Below are 22,622 nucleotides of genomic sequence, written 5' to 3'. Positions count from 1 at the left end.
TAAATCAACCCTCTCCACATCCCACGAGTTATAATTATCAGTGTATGGCCTTCTTCCTACCTCTGGGCTATGCACCCAAACTGTACAGCAGAGCACCAAACAGCTGTACCAACCCCTGTGCAGTTATGAATACTTGCAATTGATTGGTAACCTCCTGAATTATGATTGAATACACAACCAGAGACAAAAGAGACGCTAAAATTCCTTTACAGTACTTTAAAAGACAAAAGGCTTTTTTTTTTTTTTTTTTTTTTTTTTTTTAAAGGAGAGAGGGAGGGTAAACTCCTGTACTTTGTACAGAAAAAGGGAAGATACTGCACAGGAGAAATAACATGCAGTTCATTGGACGTGTGGGTGTTGAGTGCACTATTGTACTTTTCTTAGAGTACAAAGTACAAAAGGTAAAAGCTGGATATACGGGTTATCACCTCTACAGTTAGGTGACAGTGCAACTTTTTTCATTTGAAACTGGCTTACCAGGAACAGCCAGATGACTCCTGTAGTTAGAGTCTATTTAGAATTAGAAGCCTGAAGACTAATCGTTTCATAAGGCTGATGTGTCCCCCATCTATTTTCATTGCTTCAGAGATGACCCCGTGACACCAATGAGTTCTCTCTCAAAATTATTACCATATACTTTAAAAAGTTAAGGATGAAGGTATGTTTATGTTTGACGCAACAATCTCCTTCCAGACTTCCACCAACCAAAACATCTACTCCTCCATCAAGCGATCCTCCAGAAGTTGAAAATCTGTTTGCTATTTGCTTATTTAAATCCCAGTTGGTTCAAATGAAGTTTCAAAGTCAGTTGTAACTAGGGAAGCAAATGAGAGGTGGGGAAACTTCCAATAAAGCACCAAATCTTAAGGGGACCCCCCCACCGCCTACATTTGATATGAAAAGCTCAACCTACAAATCATGTATGTTCATTAGAAGTTTAGGATCCTCACAGCATTTACCAAGTGTTCTTAACTTTGTCACAACAGCCAGCTCATCAAGGATTTGTGATCTGCTGACTTGACTTCAAATACTGCACTGAAGTTAATTTGACTGGCAACTCTTTTTCATACGCTAGTTTGGCTATCAGAAAGCTATGAACTCACGAAAAGGTGCATCTGTCCCGCTGCGCTGAAAATAGCTGATCTGCTAACACTCGAGTCTAGTGTCATAGAAAGTAGAAACATGTTAGCCAACTTTTACTATGCATATTAATAAATATTCTTTATTTAAATTTTGCACATTGCGCTTTAACATATTACATCCAAAACATTTTGCAAATGGATGTCTACTTTGTAAAATCTTATATTCAGCTCATTGTCATTCTGTACAGAATTATAGGTACAACATTACTTTGCCACTAGGTTGCTTTTTTTGTAAGTCTCACAGTAAGAGAAACATTTAATGAAAAGAGATGGCTTAAATTATAGGAGAGGCTTGCACAGCTACTCAACTAAAGATACAAGCCTGAAGAAAGATCAAAATTAATGAAATCACCTCCACCAACCTCCCCAAAAAAAACAAGAAAAAAAAAATCACATTGATTTAAGATAAAATTTTGCCATAAATCACTAAATTAAGTTTTTGAAAGAGAAGGCGCAGTAGTCATCTCAAGGATTTCAATGAAAGACAGAGCTATTTTATTGTATTTAGTTCGCTCCAGCTGTTGTCAACCAACCACTACAAATGGGCCTCTTGCGATCATTTAAGCGGCAGTATTTATTAAATTTCTCCTTCAGATGCTGTCGGTATTGTTCTCTATTGCTGTAAAAAGACTTGTTGTTTGCCATAAATGACTGTATTTCGTCTTGTGAGATAAAGATTTCCTCATCAGAAGTGCATTCGGATTCATCCTACAAATGAAAAAAGGTAGTTAAAAACCTGACCACTGTATAGGACTGCATATGCTGTGCAACTTTTCAAATTAGTGTCTTTGGTCCAGGAGTTTCATATATGTGACTAGCCATGTTCAAGGCATAGTTGCTTTGAACCAAAGATAACCTAGACATGATGACAACAAGACTTAACTAACTCACTTTACTTTGATTCATAATGTTATACCACCTTCAGCAGTGGAACCTGAAACCAACTAGCTCTACATTTTGCTAGAATTCTCTCCCATTTTCAAGTGACAGGTGATAATATGGAGCTTTGAGAATACAGGGATGCAAAGCAAGGAAGAAAACCTGCCTGAGAAGCAAGATCTGTGCTGGTACCCGCACTTAAGAGAATGGATAATGTACATATCTTCATTACAACACTGCCACTGTAACTATTATTCCACTGTCACAATTCTTACACATTCCTGAAAAACTGAAATTATATATACACACACTTCCTTTAAGGCTGCCTTCATCATCTCTCCACACCCAAATTGAAAACACAGACCACTGAAAAAGGTTTGACAAGCACCTTCTGTTGTCTTCACTGTACTAACTCTACACACTTATATTAGATACTAAATTCCCTATTCCTAGTGCCAACCCCAAAAGCTTTAGAAGTAGCATATAACATGCTTAAAATTTAAAAAAAAAAAAAAAAATATATATATATACATATTACTTACAAGGAGCTCAACTAAGCTCTTGGCACCTTTTCCAGACTCAGGAGCAGGTGCTGGTTCTGTAGGTTCTACAAACTGTGACATGTTTTTCCTGTGCTCAAACCAAGGCAATTGCTGCCCATTTTTTTCTGAGCTACAGCAGCTTTCAGCATGTGTGTCTTTGGTCTTGTCACGATGAAATTCTGTGCGCACGATATTTCCTGAGGACTCACGATTACCTGGATCTGTAATACAGCTTCCAAGTTTCTGAATCTAAGAGGTAAGACAATTTACAAAGAATTACTGGAAGTTTGGTCTCTTTGACCTGCAATACTGATTTGATATCAGATTGGGACATTAAATTTGATACATTCAAGGAACAGTCTTGCGTCATTACAGTTCAACAAAGCACCACTTAGAAAGAAGATTTCAGTGCCTGACTAGAATAACTGGAAATAGGTGGATTTGCCATAATTGTATGTCTTCCCTCAGGTACTACTGATAAAGGGACTATAAAAATAACTGGCTCATCAGAGGTGTCCCTCCCTTCCCTACAAGAGTTGAAGTATATGGCAAGGGGTAAAAGGCAGGAGGAAGAAATGAGATACAGACGTCCACAAGTAGTTGGCATAATCTTATCCAGGACTTTGTTTGAAATGGTTAATCATACTAATGTATGAATGAGAGAGGGGGACAGAAAGACCCATGCTACCTTGCTTACATCATTAGCTGCAAGTCAAGTTGTGAAAGCTGAAGTAATTGTATTACAAAAAACACATAATTAAGTTAGCATCCTAAAAAGACGCTGCTGTCCTTACGTGCTCGGTCTCACACTTCAAAGTTTTGCTTTTCTTTTTCTTCTTTTTGTTTTTGCCCTTTGTGTTCTCTTCAGAATTAGCCCAACACTCCACACAGCTATCCCCATCTTCCTCTTTCTCATCACAGCGATGGACACACGAGTCATCACCTAAAAAAAAAAAAAGACAGCGCATGTCTCAGAGATCCACTTGCTAGGCTTTCAACTAGGACAATATGAACTTTAAGTCTGTGCTGACTTACCATTTTCATCATGGTTACAAATGCCTTCAGTGCAGGCTACATCCGAACCCTCTCGAGATCCCGTTTCACTGCCCTCCATGCTAGATGAATAGCCGCAATCACTACCATTACAATGTGGAGATAAACCTGGGATGAAAGGAGAGGTTACTGTAAAATCGACAGTAGCAATTAAAAATCTTTTAGTTAGGCCTCTATAAACAAACAGCTCTTAAATTTAAAAAGTTGAAAGAATAAAATTTGAATATTTGAAAATATCTTCCCCACAGGTTTTCCAGAATGAAGGATATGAAATTTAACAAACAAGACATATACCTTTCTTTATTTTTGGTGAACCCAACAGAGTGCCACTGCCAGGACAGGTGCATGAAGTGCTTTCATTGGTAACAATTACTTCTACACAACTGCTACTGTCTTCTGTGCTACCACAGGCTTTGCAACTATTTTCCATGAAGTCAGAATTCTCCTTTAAACAAAATCAAGAAACAGTCAGAAAGTATGAAAACACGCGTCAGCAAATATTAGCCTTTGTCCTACTTCTCCTCCCACCAAAGAAGCTTTTCTTCACATACATGCATCTGTTATTTCTGCCCCTCCAAAAAGTACAAGTCCTGCTTTCCGCGCCAGAACATGCCCTACACTGGACCAGAGGATCCCACCCTGGTCCTCCCCACAACAGCTGGATTTACAACAGCACATCTTGAAGCAACAGCAAACAGAGTAATCACAAAAAGCCATTATTGGCAGGACTTGTATTTTAGATGACTTCACTATCGCATACAGTTTGGATGACCGTAAACCTGAGTGGGCTTAATCGTAAACTATTCCTTTACAAGAAGGCAGACTTATTTCTAAAAGGTATCAAATTTTAGCAGTGAGACATTCCAAAAATTAGTTCCTACCCATAAAAAAAAGTCAGGATCTCTGACGCAATAGGGTGATGGGCAAAGCTATTCCCGTATTACTGAGAAGAGTTATTTAATGGCAGCAGAAAGGTAAGATACTGATCAGCAGCATTTACCTTCTCCTGATTTGTTTCCTTCTCTTCTGATGCTTGCAAAGGAGCAGGAATCTCACATACACACTTATTTTTCCGCCTGTTCTTTCTTTTTTGCCGTTTCTTCTCTTGTTTTAGTTCTCGCACCCTTTCTTCTTCTGAGAACTCTTCACAGAGTTGTTCCAGTCGACTAATACCCTGCACTTTTTCCACAGCCATCTATTCATAAAATTGGAAGTCTGTTTAGAGAAATTATCATCCCCCCCCCAAAAAACAAAAATCAAGCTTTTCCATTTGTGTAAAATAAAAAGGGAAATAAAAAAGGCATATTAACAAACTGTTTCTCCAATGTTCCTGCCATGACTTAATTCTCTCTCATCACTTTACAGAACAATGCATCAATTCAGGTTTAGATTTAGAATTTGGGAAAAGGCAGCTCCCTGAAGACTTGTGTATTAAAATGCATCAGTATAAATTGAAGTTCTTTCAAGAAATATCAATTCTAAATAAAATCTTTAAGCTAAACCAGTGGTGCTCAAACTTTTTTCCCCAGTGGGCCAGATGGGCAGTGCCTGATCTATCCATGGGCCTGGTCTGGCCCATGATCCCAATCCAGCACCCAGGGCAGTGCAGTAGCCACCATCCAGATGCACAGATGCAGACAGTCCGGCCCCAACCCAGCCCCTCGGGGAAAGGGGGCTTGGCCCCAAGAGAAGAAAGGAGGTATGGCCCAATCCTAACCCAGCCCTGCAGAGGGAAAAAGGAGTGTGGTCTGGCACTGACTGAGATGTGGGGAGAGGGGAAGGGCATGGCCTGGCCCGGCCCTGCTGTGGGAAGAAAGCATGGCTGGGCTCCAACGGGCCGTGTGGATCTTGGGGTTTGGGAATCTGGTTGGGGGAAGGATGGCTATACTAATGGCCCCTGCTCTCCCACTGCCAAATTTCCTGACCCCTGGGGAGCCCCGCAGGCCAGATACAATGGCTCCGAAGGCCACATATGGCCCATGGACTGGAGGTTGAGCACCCAAGCACTAAAAAGCTGAAAGGCAGCAGACATAAGCAGTATTGAAACAGAATTAATCAGTATTCCTCGGTTAAAACAGCTTGTATACGATGAGTAAATAAAATTTCTGGCTTCCAACATTAAGGGTAGTTGCAATTATCATTAGAAGGGTAATGGTAGCTCATCACTGGGATATCGATCTGACATCAGATTATTTCACACTATATGGAAAGCTAAGAACATGACTTGCCTACATGGTTAGTTATAGTCATGTAATTCTGCATGAACGTATTCTGTTTGTAGCAAGACTGAGTTTCTGGTTCTCCTTGGGGGCATCTACATGTGCACTTCAGTGCAGAGTTGATTGATTAGCTCCACAGTAAAGTGTTACAATCTACACATCTGCCCCTATTAGGTCAGAGCACACGAATTAACTGCTGCAAAGCACACGTAGACGGTGACAGGGACTGGCTGGAGCACGAGGGTGCTACAGTGCAGGGGCTGCCTGCCAGCTAGCGCCACAATGTAGCATCCTACTGTCCCAGGCAGCTCCTCTGCAGCAGAGAGCCAGGGCAGAGCAGCTCCAGGCTGGCAGGCTGACCCCCCATTCCCCCTGACAGACAGGGATGCACCTCCCCGGCTCAATATGGTGCAGTCCCAGGCACACGTGTAAATGCTGCAGCTGGGAGCAATAAAGTCTGGTGTGAACTGCACCAGGAATTTATTCAGGCATACTAACTGCATGAGTAGATACACTCCTTACATTAAATTGAAAGCAGTTTAAGCTAAACCAGAAGTGTTATGCTAGTTGGTCACTGTATATTCATACCCAGCCTTAAGTTCCCTTTATAGCCTGCACTTAGAACAAATACAGCAAGATTAAATTTTAGTAACTTTCACTAGTTTAATTGAAAACATACTTTAGCTTTCTCAAAAAATGTGTTACATTACAACCTGAAATCAGGATCTTCCTATTGCTGTGCTTTTTGAAACAACTCCATCAACAGGAAATTGGATGTGCAGTAATAAACTAATTTATAGACATTGGTTATTTGGCCTAAACTGATTTTTATCTCTCTCTCTTATTTTAAAATATTTTAGACACAAAGCAGTAATTAAAGAGTGGAGCTATTATGAAAGAAATCACATAATTTAAAAAGACAGAAATGATAAGGCTATTTCAATTAAACGCTTGCTATTTTAGTACCAAAGGCATTGAAAGACGCACGAGATCCAAAGTAACTAAACGTTAGGTCGGTCACTAAAAATGGAGAATTTTAAAGAAAGTTTCAAAGCATCTACTGAACACAGCTCAGTTTGAACATATGCATTCCGTCATAATGACAAATCAAAGACACATTCCCTATCTTTACTATACTTAAAGGTAAAATAAGGGAACTCCTGTTACCGCGTTTAACAATTGTGGTGTAGACAGAAATGCAGTCCGTCCTGCTGCCAATGTTAAAACTATGGAGAATCCAGCATTATATCAGAACATAAGGACTGGACTCGTTCTCTCCCACCATTCAGGAAATATTTCACATCATAATGGAAATATACATCAGTGATGAGGAATCAACACGTTTAGGAGTTATAATACTATTGTAGACAACAGGAGAAGAGTTGAGCCACTGACCTAGGAAGTCCCTCCTAACCATATATACTCTTGTATTATATTAAAGTTTTCCTGCATTAAACTCCAAGTTGCTCAGTCTTTACAAGAATTTAAAATAGCCACTGATTTTTACCTCAAAACTTTTGCGCAAAGCATCAACACCAAGGTAAAAAAGCATTTGCCATGTTTGTTCTTCAGCCCGTAGCTTTTGCCAAATTCGGTGCAGTCTTTCATAAAGATGAATACCCAGACAAGTCAAAACTTCTTCCTGGGCAATGTCTATTGTCTTCGCATGCCTTTCCCTTCGCCTAGAAGAATAAGGTTGCACAGAGTTGGTACAGAAGGTTACAAACGACATACCAATATCCAGAACACACAATATCAAATCATGTCAAACACTACTGTACATTCAAAGCAGCTGGATAGGTGAGTTTTTCAATAAACTGAAGAAACTTTTGCATAATCACACTATGTTTATCCAGTTTTGTACTGCTGCATGCAGATGCAAAATAGAAAGGACTACAACAAAAATCTGGAGCTGCATCACCGCACTCATGACACATTCATGTATGCACAGCACCTTAAGGGCTGCATTGTGCTCTCCGTTCTGAGGCTTTGGGGGAGTTATCCCACCAGTTCATGGCTGCTGGTGATGCAGGGGATTGCAGGACATGTCATACTTTTGAATGTTTAGGGGATCCAATCAAACAAGCTTCTGTCGGGGGGGGGGGGGGGGGGTCTCTGGTTTGAGAGATGGTTTAGGAGACAAAGGGCATATGGAGGGGCATACCAATCTGTGAGTTAGTTACCTTTCAACAAAGCAACTGTATCACTATTGTAACTTAACCAGTAAGAGTAAGTATTGTAACATGCTTGTTTCTCTCCCCAGTCAAAAGAAGAGGTGCAAGTAGTTCAAGTTCTGAACTATACTGCCTTTAGAACATGTTAGGATAACAACATCCAAAATCCAATTATCGAATGACAGCAGTTAAGTTTATATTTGAATTCTGGATTTTTTTTTTTTTTTTTTTTTACATATAAAATATTCAGTATGACTTGGGACTCCCTTTCTATTTCGCATACCTCTAACACCTTAATGGTGCAAGCAAGGCAGTCCTAATGAGTGAACAAACAAATTGCAAGGCATTTAACAGTTTCTTCCAGTCTTGTTTGTAAGTTGAGAAGTGCTTAAGTCAAGAGGCCATAATGAAATGTTCGTTGTTTTGAAGCATTATCCAGAAGGTATACTTCAAATACAAATGTTTACATACAGAAGTCTATTATGCAGCAAGGAGGCAAAAAATACCACGTTGCAATATACATTCAACGATAAAATAAAGAAGCAAAGCGCTAGATAGCCCACTCTAGCAAATTACATACTCATACCCTCCTGCGAACTCTGGTTCAGCTCGACCCAATAGATGTGCAATGAAATCCGTTTCGCAGCATACATGTATATGCCGTTCATGTGGACAGCAACGCAAACCCTCATAAAGTGCAGCACAATAGCCCTTTTCTTTGCTGCAGTCTAGCTCACCGATAAGAATATTGTACGCCCGAAGTACTTTATTTTTGCAGTCAGTGCAAAACCTGTATTTAAAAAAAAAAAAAAAAAGAAAAAAAGAAAACAGCTGAGCGGAGAATTCTTATTGAAATAGAAATTTAGGGCACAGTTTAATCCAGTTTACAGCATACTCATGTAGTGATATAACAGTGCACATTACATTTATTCAACATGTACACCGTTAGATTTAAACCATTTCCAAAGACTGAACAATCAAATATTTACTTGGATAACATTCAAAGTTATTAATATATTATTAGGATGAATTCTAAAGTTCTGGATAAGAAACCTCATGCTTCAGGCATGAATCAAGCTTTAACGGGTTATGTTGGGAAGAAACTTCCCCAAAGACAGAATATTCCATAACTATCCAACATTGGAATTTTTTGAAGAAGTCAAGTCAGCTTGACGATTCCTATACCTTTATGACTCCTTTCTCACACAAAATATAGTTTAAAGTTACTAAGAACTGAATTACCTAGAATATACTGAAGTGAATGACCAGCTATAACAAACTGAATTCTTATTTTACATCTGTTGGATAACACGTGCATTTCTATTAAACATCCCTTGAGTAGGTTAGAATTTACCATGGTATGATGTACATACTGCATAATTTGATATTCAAGGAGGTTCTAATTATTCAAGTGTCTGCTACAATTGTTCAAAGAATTTATGGTCCTAATCTGTGTTCTTGTTTCAGATTTTAAATTCTGTCAAGTCAGAAAGGGGGGTGAACATAAGTCAATCATATTTCCAGTGTTTAATTAATCAATTATTTTTCTTCTCCACATAATTTAGATTGATGCATTTGGACTGCTGGAATAATTTTTCAACTCCTCTGCATTTGCAGTTGCATTTTAGTGGGCATTCAAAATTGTTACGCTGGGCACTTCCAGATGAGTGCACATCCAGGCGAGGCACACTGCTGCTACTTGTCCCTGGGGAATGCCCATGCCACGCACACACTGGCATGTGGCAGGTTACCCCGGATAGGGTAGGGCAAGCCGGGATCTCCTGAGGTCAAACTCCTCCCCCCCATGCAAGGCAGCAGTGCAAGAAACCCTGCATAAGTGGCGTGTGGTGCCATAGATGGATCCGCGGCACCACATGCCGCACATCCGTGCTCATACTCAGTGGCCACATCCAGATAAGTGCCTTATCTTTTTTCTAGGCAAAAGATCATGGTTCTAGAGGACACTAATCACACACTCATAAAAACCTAATTTCGAAAACCATTGACATGCGATTGCTACCCTAACATCACTCTTACTTCTATCATTATAGGTCTCTTTTTAAAACCATGCGTTTCACTGTGATCATGAGACCAAATAGGAATCCTGGTTAGAAGCCTGTTTTACATTTTGGAAGTAATACAGTACTCAAGTTCATTTACCTCTTCCCATATATATATCCTGTTGGTGAAGAGAGTTTTGATTTTTTTTTTTTTTAATTATATAATTGAGGGCAACTTCACTATTATGGCCCCCTCTATACATTTGATCAATTGTGCAATTACCTTGTTAATTACTATGAATTTAGACTGGCTACAAGTGCAAATGAACTATCCTGCCTTAAAAAGGTCCAACCAGCTATAAAGTTACTGCTTGAAAATGTGTAATAACTTTATAGCTGGTTTCTACCCAGCCTTAATTTGCATGTGTGGGCAGTCTGCAGTTGCTGTCATCTCCCAGGCACTGGGGAGCGCACACTCCAAGGTCTGGTGGACTGCAGACAATGTCAGGGATGTGGGGGCACTCCACACCCCTGGAGACTAGGAGACTGCAGCAGCACCCCATGGCTATGGGGGTTGATAGTTCCACACCTTACTGGGCTCTTGGTCCCAACTGCGAGTGGCACCCACAGCTGGGAGCCCCCTCAAAGGGGGCTCCCAGCCATGGCAGCCTGCTTCTTGCTGATGCAAGGGGAGCCCAGGATCATGTATTAGAGCTAATCGTGCCTTTACCTGAATGGGGCCTGTGTGTCATTTTTAGAAATGCACTGCTATAAAATTTAGCTTAGAACTATTAGTTTATAGTTTCATTAATAATTAAATTCTGTCAACAGAACTGTATTTTTGGTTTCAGAGACGCATGAAAACTTTTCAAATCTGCCCAGACTGAACTGCTACAGAACGCCACAAAACTGTGCTACATGAAACATAAAACTGAGAACTTTATAGACTTCTTTGCAGTCTACCCTTAACAGACTGAAATCAGTCAGATGCTGTGAGCTTTACACACTTCACTTTGTAAGAGAACTAGGTTTGCACTGTACAAAGTTGAGAACGCTGTTAGTTTGGTTTTTTTAACATACCTGTGTTTTCGTAGATATGTTTCTAATGTTTCTAAAAGACAACTAGAATCAATTAAAACTACTTCATCCCTGCATTCCTGGGACATGAGTTCCCACACATCCATCCAACAACCCCTAAAAAAGAAAGAAGTGTATATTAGGTCTTTTATTTTTAACAATTAAACAAAAAAGCAAAGCGGTAGTGCTATTTTTCTTTAGTTGTTTTACCTGGCTGCTCCCTGGAAAGGTCCATAGTGGAATGTGATCTTACACTTGCTCTCCTTCCTGTTGTCTTCACTACTTTTCTTATCTGCACCTAATTTCTCTGTACTGAGTGTGCTACTGCTCCCTTCACTGCAGCACAGTATTAAAAGAGATTTATAGCTATGCAATGTCTACAATAAACTAAACATTCTCCTGCAACTTACTTTAGCAAAACACTACCAAGTTCACTAATTTTGTTCGAATTCTACATACGCCAAAATACAGAGAAATACAAATCCAACTTCCACAAGAACTGATGGTTTTTGTCCTCTGCAGTCACAAAATTAGAACCATTATGACATCAAGTGAAAAATTAAGACTAAAGAACAAAAGTTATTTTTTTTCCCATTATTAAAATAGCTTTGGTAGGAAATATCTAAATTATCCACACACAAAAACCCTATAGGGAATACAGCCTAAATTATTTTTAACTTTATCATCTCAAACAATCTACATTTGCCAAAATGGTTCTTTGCTGTACAACTTCACGAACTTTTTGAAACAGCAACTGGCATTTTTATCAGGGCTTTTCTATATACCAAGCTTTTCCAAAGTGGTTAGTTTTTCAGGAGACCTGTTTCTGTTTAAGCTCTCAAATGAACATTTATAGACAATGCTAAATTGGATAAAGCACTCTCATTCCAGAATAAGTTTGTCCATGCAGGGAGGAGACAGCACCAAAATAATCCAAAATAGCTACTCTGGTGAAGTATAGACAGGCCCCCAAGACTAGCAACTGTATTAGTTATTTTTCGACCCCCAAAAAGAAGGGTGTCATTATAGGCTCAAGACTATTTGTCAGTCAAAAGACACACACATACTGATTATCTGTCATTATAGAATACAAGAAAACGGATACCAAATTTATGTTGTACATGTAATATGCATGAGGAATAGCAGTGATTATTTAAAGCTAAAGCTTCTTGCAAATGAGAACGAAATTTCCCTATATATCATTCACAAACATTTATTCTGAAAAAGCAAGGAAGTTTTGCTTCACCCCTTTCTGAGTAGTCCAATATATTTTCTTCCATTCAGACAAGCAAGTTTAGCTGTATCAATTTGAGTATTAATGCCACCTAATTGCTTTTGTGGTTCAAGCCCCGCGTATAAGAGTAAACTGAGCACAGGACAGAGTTGGATGCTTCAATTTAGATACTATATATATTTTCTACACATGCAATATTAACCTGCAAGTTTTTAGAGTGCTAGAGAGATTTACTTCAACTGATTTACTCCAATGTGTAACAAAAGTGGGTGTACCAAATTTCTCTTTTAATTACTGTAAACAAAGTACACTATTCAGGCCCCGAACTGAGTGCCATTATCTGCAATTGCAGAGACAGCCTAACCACCTGCTATGCATTTTATCTGGCCTTTTGGTGAATGGACATAAACAAGAAAAATATTGACTTTGTGGAGAAAAATGCATCCTATAATATGAAACCTATGATCAGGCTCTAACAGGTTGTTTACCATGCTAGAGGCAGAATACAAGTAAAACTGGCAAAGATCCAATAGATTTCAACCAAGGATAGTCTACTGACATTTCAGATCTTGTCTATAAAACCAGTATAAAGAGCAGGCAAGTTATAGTTTGATTTGTATGAGATGTTTTAAAAATACAAGATAATCCCCACCCTGAAGAAACTGCAATCTAAACAGGCAAGACAACGGCTATGGGAAAAAGATTCAACTTCAAAGTACAGCAGTGTTAATCTGCAATTGTCTCGCAACTTCCATGACTGTTTTTAGTTTGTTGTTTATTCTGGTTTTTAATTCTTGTGGACTAAAACTAGCCATACAGAATGCCAATATCTAGCAAGCATCCCTGTGTGAAAAGGATTAACTATTTAACTGGATACTAGTAGCTGTGGTTGTCTTAACAAAAAAGCACTAACGCAGGTAAGAACAGTGACAAGGATCAGAGAGACTAAATTAGGCCTAAGCGGGAGCATCTACATGTGCAATTAGCACAACTCAATAAATTCTGTTGCAGTTCGTGCTAGAGTCAGCTGCTCCCCGGCACAGCATCTGCACGTGCATCCAGAACCGCAGCAGTTTGAGCTGGGGCAGAACAGCCACAGGCTGGCAGGAGGCCGGGGTGGTCAGCCCCAGGTTCCAAGTGGCAGCATCAAGGCTGGCTGGGGCGCGAGGGTGCTACAGTGTGGGGCTAGGTGGCAGGCAGCCCCCGCACTGGAGCACACTTGTGCCCTGCCCTGGTTAGACTCTACATGTATGTCCTTTGCTGTAGTGATAGTACTGTCCCTGACAGTACTACTCCTCAGCAGAATTAGTTAATTTACTGCTCCCTAATATGGGTGCATGTGTAGACTATGTCACTTTACTAGAGAGAGCTAATTAGTCAACTGCAGCACAGTGCATGTGTAAATCCATGTACTGTTTTATTACAGAAAATCTCTTTCAAGTCAGAGTAAAAACAGCTAACAGAGTGGAGGCACTGTGACAGTTTAATGAGCAGAACACATCACCCTATTTAAATCTGAAATCAGAGTGGTTAAGAGCAGAAGCACAACAGGAATACAGAATTTGGCACCCCAAATCTTGGAAGATATTGGGAGGAAAGCACAAGGGGAGGGAGGGAAGAATAATTGGAACAACTCCTGCTCTGCACGTTCCTATTCCCAGGTCTTGAAAATTTCATCCTGCACAACAAGAAACCTCACTCAAAGATGTATCAAACCTCACTGAACTAAACTGTCTATTGCTTTAAACAAGCACTAGATTCAAGAAGAAGCTTCTCAACAGCACAAGGGTAGCTGACAACAGTTGTAAGACGGTTAATACTGTAAAGCAGTTAGCTATTTACACGTATACGCTATTTAGTTAACTCCTGACATGCAGTAGTGCTAGGAGGCCCAAAAGGTTGGTCCCATTTTAAAAGAGTTATACAACAGCTCTGACTCCAAAGATGTCAGAAACGTAAAATGATAAATCCACCTTCACAGTTCAGAGGTCACAATTTTGACAAAATTGTCCAACAAGACACATCCTCATGAGACGGACAAAGCCAGAAGTGAAAAGAATGTCAGAATAACTTTTCTGTCAAAAATTTTAAAAATAAACAATCAAACTTGCACACCTCTTACCATGCCCCATTATGAAGCAGCTTTTCAAGTAATCGTGTGCAAGTTTTAGGATGTACATGCACTAGTTAGTTTTTCCTACAAATACTCGCCAAATCTTTAAAATCAAATTTATTTGGTTTCAAATGAATACTCAGCCAAAATAACACTGCAATTACTTCAATCTTGATGCAAACCAAAAGAAACAAATATACCAGTAACAACACAAAATGGCAAGAAGTTTTGCTGTTTGAACCTTTTGCCATGTTCTTTTAAAAAAAAACAACTATTCATGATTACTGGTTATCTAATTACATTTAAGAATACTTGGATTAAAACATCTGCTACTAAAATCCATCCATTCTGGTCAGTTAAACAATAAAAAACCCAAGTTATACTCATGCTTTTAAAAGCTGGCCCTCTGAACATGATTATATATAATATGTATCATCCAAGATTTCTCAGAAAACTTAAGGTTTTTCAGATCAGGTTTTTCTGAAGAGATTTCTACTACCAATTTTAGAAGTAAGCTCACAGCTATGACATGAGTTGTTAAAAATGGTCTTCAAAAAGAGTTTTAAAGCTTTAAAATATTACTCGTCAAAGATTGCTAGGCCAATAATAATGCATACACCATTTAATACTGCATAGTGTTCCTTTCCATCTCTATGCCTTTAACATGCAGATAAGCAGTGTATTGAAAATACAATTTCTCTTCATGCTAGCAAATTGACTTTTCATACTTGTTAGTCCATTCCCTGAATATTTTTAAATGTCAATGTACACAGGACAACTTTTACTGACATCATACCCTCGTTCGTGTAACTTACCCCAAAGGTTTTGGTTTGTGTGTGTCTAGGGAGTGCAATTGACATCTCTTGTTCTTCTTGCTTTTGGGAATTGCATCTATCATGTCATTCAATTTGGACCTATGTAAAAAAAAAAAAAATTCACAAACTGCCTTTAATATTAAAATTACATTTTTCCAACAATGCTCACAAGATTACTCAACAGACGCATAATGTTTCAACAATTACCAGAGAAACAAATATTCTGTACAGATTTACAAACTCCAAGCTCTTCTTCCTGCCTCTATTTTTGCCTTTGACTATACAAAGTCTCTTTTCAGTAGCTCAGGTGAATTCAAAAACCAATGAATCTTTCTAAGAAGCAAAGCAAGTCAGTCTCAGTGTCATGTGCCAGAGTAGCCCCTAGCTTTTAAGGGTAGCAGACAAAGAAGGCATGTCCCCATGAACAGGCATTTCCCCAGGGACAACGAGCAGATGCACATATTTGCTCCTGCACATGCACTCTGGGGTGTGGCAGATTGCCCCGGGTGAGATAGGGGAGGCTGGGGCCAGCACCTGGGCTGGCCGCAGCCTAACCTGGGGTCCTCCCGTGGCTGCTATGGTGGTGATCCAAGCATGCGGAGCCTGGCTGGCAGCTGGAGCATGGCTCAAGCCAACCAGGTTATGGGCAGTGCACACTGCAGCCATGTGCACCGCCAACCTTTTTTTTTTTTTTTTTTGCTGCTGTTTTGTTTGGGGCAGGGGGGTTGTTTTGTGTTGTTGTTGGTTTTTTTTACACCAGGATCTCCTAGTGTTAAAAAAAAACAAACCCAAAAAACAACTGCTGCGCTGCAAATTAGGAATACAGCAAACAAGTGAATGTGCTGTTTGCAGCGTGGGAGACGGGTTTGCAGCATGGCAAACTACACGTGCATGCTTGTGGGGTTGCACTCAGAAGGTGTAAATCTGCATCCTCTCCATTACTAAAGGGCACTGGTCTGCCCAATTTACTGTACTGCAAGAGCAAGACACAGAAATCTTTTTCTTTTGATGTTTACAATCTGGAGGGGAAAAAATTCTTCCTCTAAACATACCTGCTAAAACTACACATATAATTATTTAGCACCAAACAGCTAAGAACCTAAATATTAATCCTCAATCTCCTTCAACTGGAAAGAACAAATGCAACTGGCCATGAAGGAATAATTAGATCACACAATTTTCAATTTAGCCCTACTCAAAAAAACAAAACCAAAAAAACCCCAAACCAATTAACTAAGTAGTATCTGATCAAAGTGCCAATAACACTTCAGTATTTACACCAAGAAAACTAAGCAGAGAGGTTAGCTTTCTTCTTTCAGGAGCGGGGCAAGGAAAGAACAACTTGAGCAACTGTGTTTTCATATACCAAATAGGAGTTACTTACCCATGCACATAAAATAAAGTGTAAAGCTTCTTTGCATCCGTCATGCAGCTTCGAGTTACAGAAAGGACGCCCTTTGGGCCAACAGTTAGGGGCTCAAGAGCTGGATTTCCAGACTCAACAAGCTGGGAAAACAGACGTTCCACACTACGACGACAGCCGACACATGGGACAAGCTGCGAAAGTGCACTCAGGACTTCACGCGATGTCACCATCATGGCAATATTTAGATCTTGCTGTTTAAGCATACTATGTCGCTGAGAGAGAGAGAGAGAGAGAGAGAGAGAGAGAGAGAGAGAGAGAGAGAGAGAGAGAGAGAGAGAGAGAACGCAGTTAAAATCTCTAAAGGGTTGATTTTTAAACATAGGTTTTCATGTTTTCAGCATTTTACTATCTACTAAAAGGTATTTTGTAAGGATCTGCAGCGTTTAAGCTTTTGGGTCATTAGTTCACTACTGATGAGAGAATTATTTGGGGCAAAAAACCCATATAAGCCTGGAGCCAACACAGGAAGAAAAGTATTCCTGCTTTTATCATAGGAGGAACTTCTGTTACCATCAATACTATTTTGAGCCTTAGAGTCCAGCCTCACAAAAAAGAAAGCAATCTTATTCTCCAGTCCTTTCCCTATTCCACTTTACCAGAAAATGCTGTTATTCCAGGATGACAACTCTGAAGTGCCTTTACTACCAAGGAGAGACAGGCTCCTCCATTCAAACATAAGGAAAGGACAGGAACAGCCTGGACTGGCAAGGTCTGTCTCGGTGCAGAACTATTACCAACCCAGAAACAGCAAAAATAACTCTCTCTGACAAGTCATAATTTACTGCATTTATACAAGTCTTAACACACCAGGCAAATATTCAATGGCCCTGCATAACCAGGACAGGGAGAGTGAAAACAACCTAAAAATATGGTGTCAAAGCACAAACTGACGTAAAGAAAAGACAGTATTTTAATTTTTCAGTTTTAACAGTCATGTATTACTTCCTTAAAATGATGCTTAAAATACCGGAGATAATTAAAATACTGACTTAAATTGACTTCTTTTACTGTGTCAGGGATAGATAATCTGACAATGATGGCATGTTGTAACAACCCTTCACTTCCCTGTAGTTGACTAACAGCACTAAAAGCTAGCAGATGCTCATGTTGGAGTTCTCTGCCATTATCCTGCAGAGAAATGCTTTATATGCAGCATCCGTATCTGAAATGCAGCAGTTAATACTACATTACAGAAATGCAAGCAGCCAATGCTGACAGCTCTGGCCTAAAGGAGATAAAAGAAAGTGGGCACAACAGAAATAGACCACTTTGCTAGCATAGAGTTTCCCACACCAGGAATTGTGGGAACCGCAAATCTGTCTTTTAGTATCCCACTAGCAACCAAGGTATAAATGAATGCTGTCACTCCTGTTTTGGGAGTACGTCGGAGGTATTTGATGTTCTGCAGTGACAAATTTCTATTTCAGTACATACAGTACAGCATTCCCAAATCCAAATAATGGATCAAAATACAACTAGGAATTCTGGTTTCTGTATGAAGTACAGTTACACTGGCATTGACCGGCAGATGCCAATTTGCTGGAAGTTTTCAGTTTTAAATACCATAGAACTACATCCTGATAAAGACAATAATGTACAGGAGCACCAACTGCAAGGGAATGGAACAAAATGCATCTTCTGGTGCTGGTGCATAAGAGGCATTTCACTACATATTTAATGTAACAGCGAACATTTACAAAGTGGCACATAAAACTTTAAAAGTCAGTCAAGTAATCACAGACTGTGAAGTCTGATGCACAGATTTTTGTTTTAATTGGCAGGCAATTAAAATCTTCATGGTTTACCTGAATGAACTGCTTTAATTGTGCACTATTATTCTGATGTCCATCAAGGTTTAGCACGTTATCAGGAAATTCCATCACCATCTAAACAAGACAAAAATAATTTTTCAAAAAATATGTAGCCAAACAAACAAATGCAGAATTTATTATTCTTCCTTTTGAAAAGATACAGGTACAGATGTCTAGTGAATCCACTTTAATTCTTCCAGTACTGTAATGCGAAAAGAAAGTACTCCATTTAGTGGTATTAAAAATTGTCAAAGCTTTCACTCTGTCTTCATGTTCTAGACACACTTTTAACCTGGCAATTCCTAAAGGGCCATTTTAGATGAACAAAAAAAAATTGCTAGCTGAGACAGCAATATTTTATATTACTAATATGATATTCAATATTTGAAGCACTACTTTAATTAAAAAGAAGTTATATTATTTCAGGCATTAGGATACAAGTTGATCCAACAGCTTAACTACAACTATAAAGTTACAGAAGAGCAGTCACACACATATGACAGTTTAATGACTTCCGAGTCTACTGCTGCAGTGTTCATTTAAGAATATATTAAAAGTAACAAGATACTCCAAGGTAGACATGATTTTGTATGACTACAGCTGCAGTTCTCAAGTAATTCCTAGCTCTGTTGGCTCACGCTTTTACTACATGATTATTGATGCAACATTTCATATTTTTGCCCTCCATGGTAAAACTTAAATAAGCGACAAGATTAGGAAAAAGTAAGGTACTCACTTAGGCTGCAATTTGTTAATAGATAACCACATAATTTTGGGATTTCAAAATGAGAAGCACTACATTTTTTTGGAAGCCAAAATGCCAGTAAAAGCTACTCTTATTTGCAAAGTTCAAGTTCCCTCATACTTTAGAGCCAATTATTAGTGTAACACATCATGGAGTCTGTGTAAGCAGCCTCTCTGTTCTAGTCTGGCACAATAAAAAAAAATATATTAATTTTTACCAGATGTACCCAGACTAAACAAGTATTCCTTCCTACATTCCTCTTTCACTAGTGTTCAAATTGCTTGGTTCATCTTTGCCCCTGGACATGAGAACTGGACTCCCTCATGGCTACACCTAAGGTAGAGTCTCTTTTTACAGCTCCTCCGCTATTTATGGTAATCAGCATGGATAACAGAAGATGCAGAGGAAAATGGACTAAAAATCTTTTACAGTGTAACCACATTTTATGTACCTTTAATTTACTTACATAGATAGCTGATCAAATCACTACTAGAACTAATTTGCTCCATCCTAGTACTCAAGTACTGCAATTTCATTTATCAACCCTGCTCCATACCAACCTACCTAGGCCTGTTAACTGATCCTGAAACTGACTTCACATGTATGAACAAGTATGACCAGAGTCCCATTGAGGTCAGTGAGGATCAGCTTATTTAAATCTCTCTACAGGATCAGGTCAGTTCAAATTTGGCTAAAAACTGGTTTTCACGGTACATGGGCTTTTACAAAAGGGCCAAATCCGAGAAAAATGTTCAGTTCAAAGTTTCCCTTGGATAATTGGCAAGTATCTTTCTGTTCTAACTTCAAACTGCACCATATGAAGAGAGTGACTGTATGCAAAAGTCTTAATTGATATACACTGTCCAAGTGGAGAAATGCAGAGTAAGCCAGTGTAAATAAAACGTATTTTTAAAACTTAGTTTTAGTCACCTAAGGTGTGAAGAAAATATGCTGCAACAAACTGCTATTGTTAAATCTTCTTTCAATAAGATTGCCAGCTAAGCTGGCACCATGACAACTGTTTTAATATTAAAGTAGTTTGCTTCCATTTTCCTCCTCCTCACCACTTCTTTTGCACCCTTTCTTCAACTGGCTGGAGAGGAGAGGAGCAATCTCCTAAGACTCTTATTTCACTCTCTGCTTCCCTCACAATCACCGAAACAAACTCCAGAGAGCGATGAAGCATTTTCCTTCAGCCAGTCAATACTGCTCCTTCAGCTGGCCAGAGGTCGCTTCAGAATGATAAACTCTGCTCTCCAAGCCTAGAAAGTAAAGAAATGAACTTTGTCCCAATCCTATATGCACTAGCACTGGAGCACTAATGGAGTTCTGCTCCTTGTGGATGTGTTTTCTCTCTATTTATAGTTTATGCTTTTTTGGCTCCTTCCTTATCCACTTCTCTTGGCTTCTCCTTCTAGGACCCATAACACATTATGAATTTTTTGTTGGTGCAGGATTATGTGAAGAAAACATTCAGTGTGTGTTTGTGTCGTATCTGTCCAACAGGACGACATCGCTGAAGCCTTTAAGTGCTACTCAAATTTTAAAAAGCCACCATTCCCTATGTCTTCTGCAAGTCATTGCCACGTGGAGCGTAGGATCATGCTGCCCATGTTGGTTTCAGGATACTCCTGGGGAATGCTAATCTTGTCCATGGTGATCTGGTGCTCCTGCTGGGCACAGGCTACACGCAAGAGTGACAGCAAGATAATCCACCACTAGAAAAAGAGGGAATTGTACTTATCACCCTCCTTTCATATTCCCAACCCTTTATTGAAGGACGCCTTCCAGCGCTTCTGTACAGTACAGCGAAACTCTTAGGGATCAAGTCAATTCAGGCCGCTGTCAGATGAAGTTCTATGAACAGGAATAATGGTTAGCACTCACCCCCTGAAGTGAGAATATAAGTAACCTTGACCCAGAGGTCACATAGGCGACTTCCTGTTATTTTCAGAAACCTAAAAGATTAAATAGTTAAATGTTCAGCAGTTTCCATTTGGAAGGGTCAAAATAAGAACATGTAAAGCTAGTGTATTTTTTTTCCTTTAAAAGGAGTGACATGTTATTCTAGCTATGCAATTTTTTTTGCACCTTTTTATTCCAAAAAATAAATGCAACAAGTTTCAGAGAATTCTATTTCAGACACACACACACACACACACTAATTTGGGGCCACCAACTCCTTCCTTCTAGATTAAATAATTTACACACCAGCCTGATTATATCAGTCAATAAGCACCTGGAACGTTATTTTGTCTCTCTAAAATAAAGAAGTTAGCATTACACCTAAGCTTGGCAGACAACTACAGAACTGTCAAGACTTTAGGATTTTAAGAATCATAGATAAATCTGGGAGGAGGGCAAAAAACCCGGAGTCCATTCAACTCCTATCTCTGTAGCTCTGTTAAAGGGAACCTTCCACTGTACCTAGAAACAAGCATCTTATAATTCAATAGTAGGAACAGCATAAAAACCTGACCCAGAGCAATCCTCTTTATGTGGAGAATGACTTGCGCTTATACAAACATTTTTCAGCCAAAGGGATCAAAAGCAGTTTACACCTATATATAAGAACCTGTTTACTCAAAACTGTAGCCCACCTTTAGCATAAAAGTACATCGACACTTTAACATCACAAACACCTAGACATGTAGAACAAGACTCAGGCCAACTAAAAAATCAGGAGGAATTTTAGATCTGTAGAATTTAAAGTGACCCATACTGCAGCTTAGCTAGAACAGTAAGACTCCCGCACATGCAAGAGAGGTTTGCATTTGTACGTGCACATAATAAGACCATGCTAGTCTTCTGCTGACACACTGCCAATAAATATTTTTTCTCTGTACAGATCTTAAAATAATACAATGAGAAAACAATGCATCTGAAATGTCATCAGCAATCTCTACATGCTACTGGGTTTTAAGTTAACTAACCACTCACGGAAAAGAAAAAAAAAAAAAAAAATTAGACCATCTTTAAACATCTCAATGCAAACTTGTACTGTGCGTGCAATAAAAGTAGTAGGATAAAGAAGAAGAAAATCAATTTATGTGACACTCCCTTTGCAATACTGTATGGTGTTCTGGTCCCTGTACTAAAAAAAAAAAAAGAGAGGACAGGTAGCAAAAATGATTGGAGGCAAGAAGAGACTGGAAAGAGCAAAATGTTTAGTTCTCAGGCATGTCAAGAAAATGCATAAAATAAAGAATAGCCAAAAATCCATAAAAATCAGTGTCTTGTCCACCCTCTCATAATAATAAGAAAGGGTGGAAACAGAGAGAAAGACAGAGGGTGGAAAGATTATTAATGGAAACAGAGAAATGTAAAGTGGATAAATTTTACACAATGCAGAACTAACAGCACTAGCTGTCACAAGGCCAATAGCTTAATGC

General features: G+C 39.1%; 1 protein-coding gene across 2 annotated transcripts; it reads right to left on the bottom strand.

The window, feature by feature from the left end:
- Positions 1-1,208: 1,208 nt before the first annotated feature.
- GGNBP2 (gametogenetin binding protein 2) lies at positions 1,209-20,455 on the bottom strand. 2 transcript variants are annotated; one of them, XM_025210195.1, is made up of 13 exons: positions 20,295-20,455; positions 18,480-18,560; positions 16,633-16,886; positions 15,249-15,347; positions 11,090-11,203; positions 8,596-8,799; positions 7,343-7,517; positions 4,617-4,811; positions 3,911-4,061; positions 3,599-3,724; positions 3,358-3,506; positions 2,564-2,812; positions 1,209-1,850 (listed from the first exon to the last, which is right to left on the bottom strand). In XM_025210195.1, exons 2-13 carry the CDS (start codon positions 18,558-18,560, stop codon positions 1,647-1,649), a joined length of 2,001 nt encoding a protein of 666 aa, XP_025065980.1. In that variant the 5' UTR covers positions 20,295-20,455; the 3' UTR covers positions 1,209-1,646. The 2 variants fall into 2 exon arrangements, with proteins under 2 accessions (XP_025065980.1, XP_025065978.1); XM_025210193.1 differs by having other exon boundaries at positions 1,210-1,850; positions 8,590-8,799; positions 20,295-20,314.
- Between the last annotated feature and the right edge of the window lie 2,167 nt (positions 20,456-22,622).

Source organism: Alligator sinensis, unplaced genomic scaffold (genome assembly GCF_000455745.1).
Source record: "Alligator sinensis unplaced genomic scaffold, ASM45574v1 scaffold118_1, whole genome shotgun sequence".
Classification (NCBI taxonomy): domain Eukaryota; kingdom Metazoa; phylum Chordata; order Crocodylia; family Alligatoridae; genus Alligator; species Alligator sinensis.
The sequence above is the reverse complement of the archived record's forward strand: the minus strand, read 5'-3'. Positions and strand labels throughout refer to the sequence as shown.

Coding starts and splice junctions, on each gene's coding strand:
- GGNBP2 (XM_025210193.1), bottom strand. CDS start 18,560: ATGGTGATGGAATTTCCTGATAACGTGCTAAACCTTGATGGACATCAG. Junction 3,725..3,910: donor TTCACCAAAAATAAAGAAAG/GTATATGTCTTG, acceptor CTTTCATCCCAG/GTTTATCTCCACATTGTAAT. Junction 2,813..3,357: donor TGAAGTGTGAGACCGAGCAC/GTAAGGACAGCA, acceptor CTTACCTCTTAG/ATTCAGAAACTTGGAAGCTG.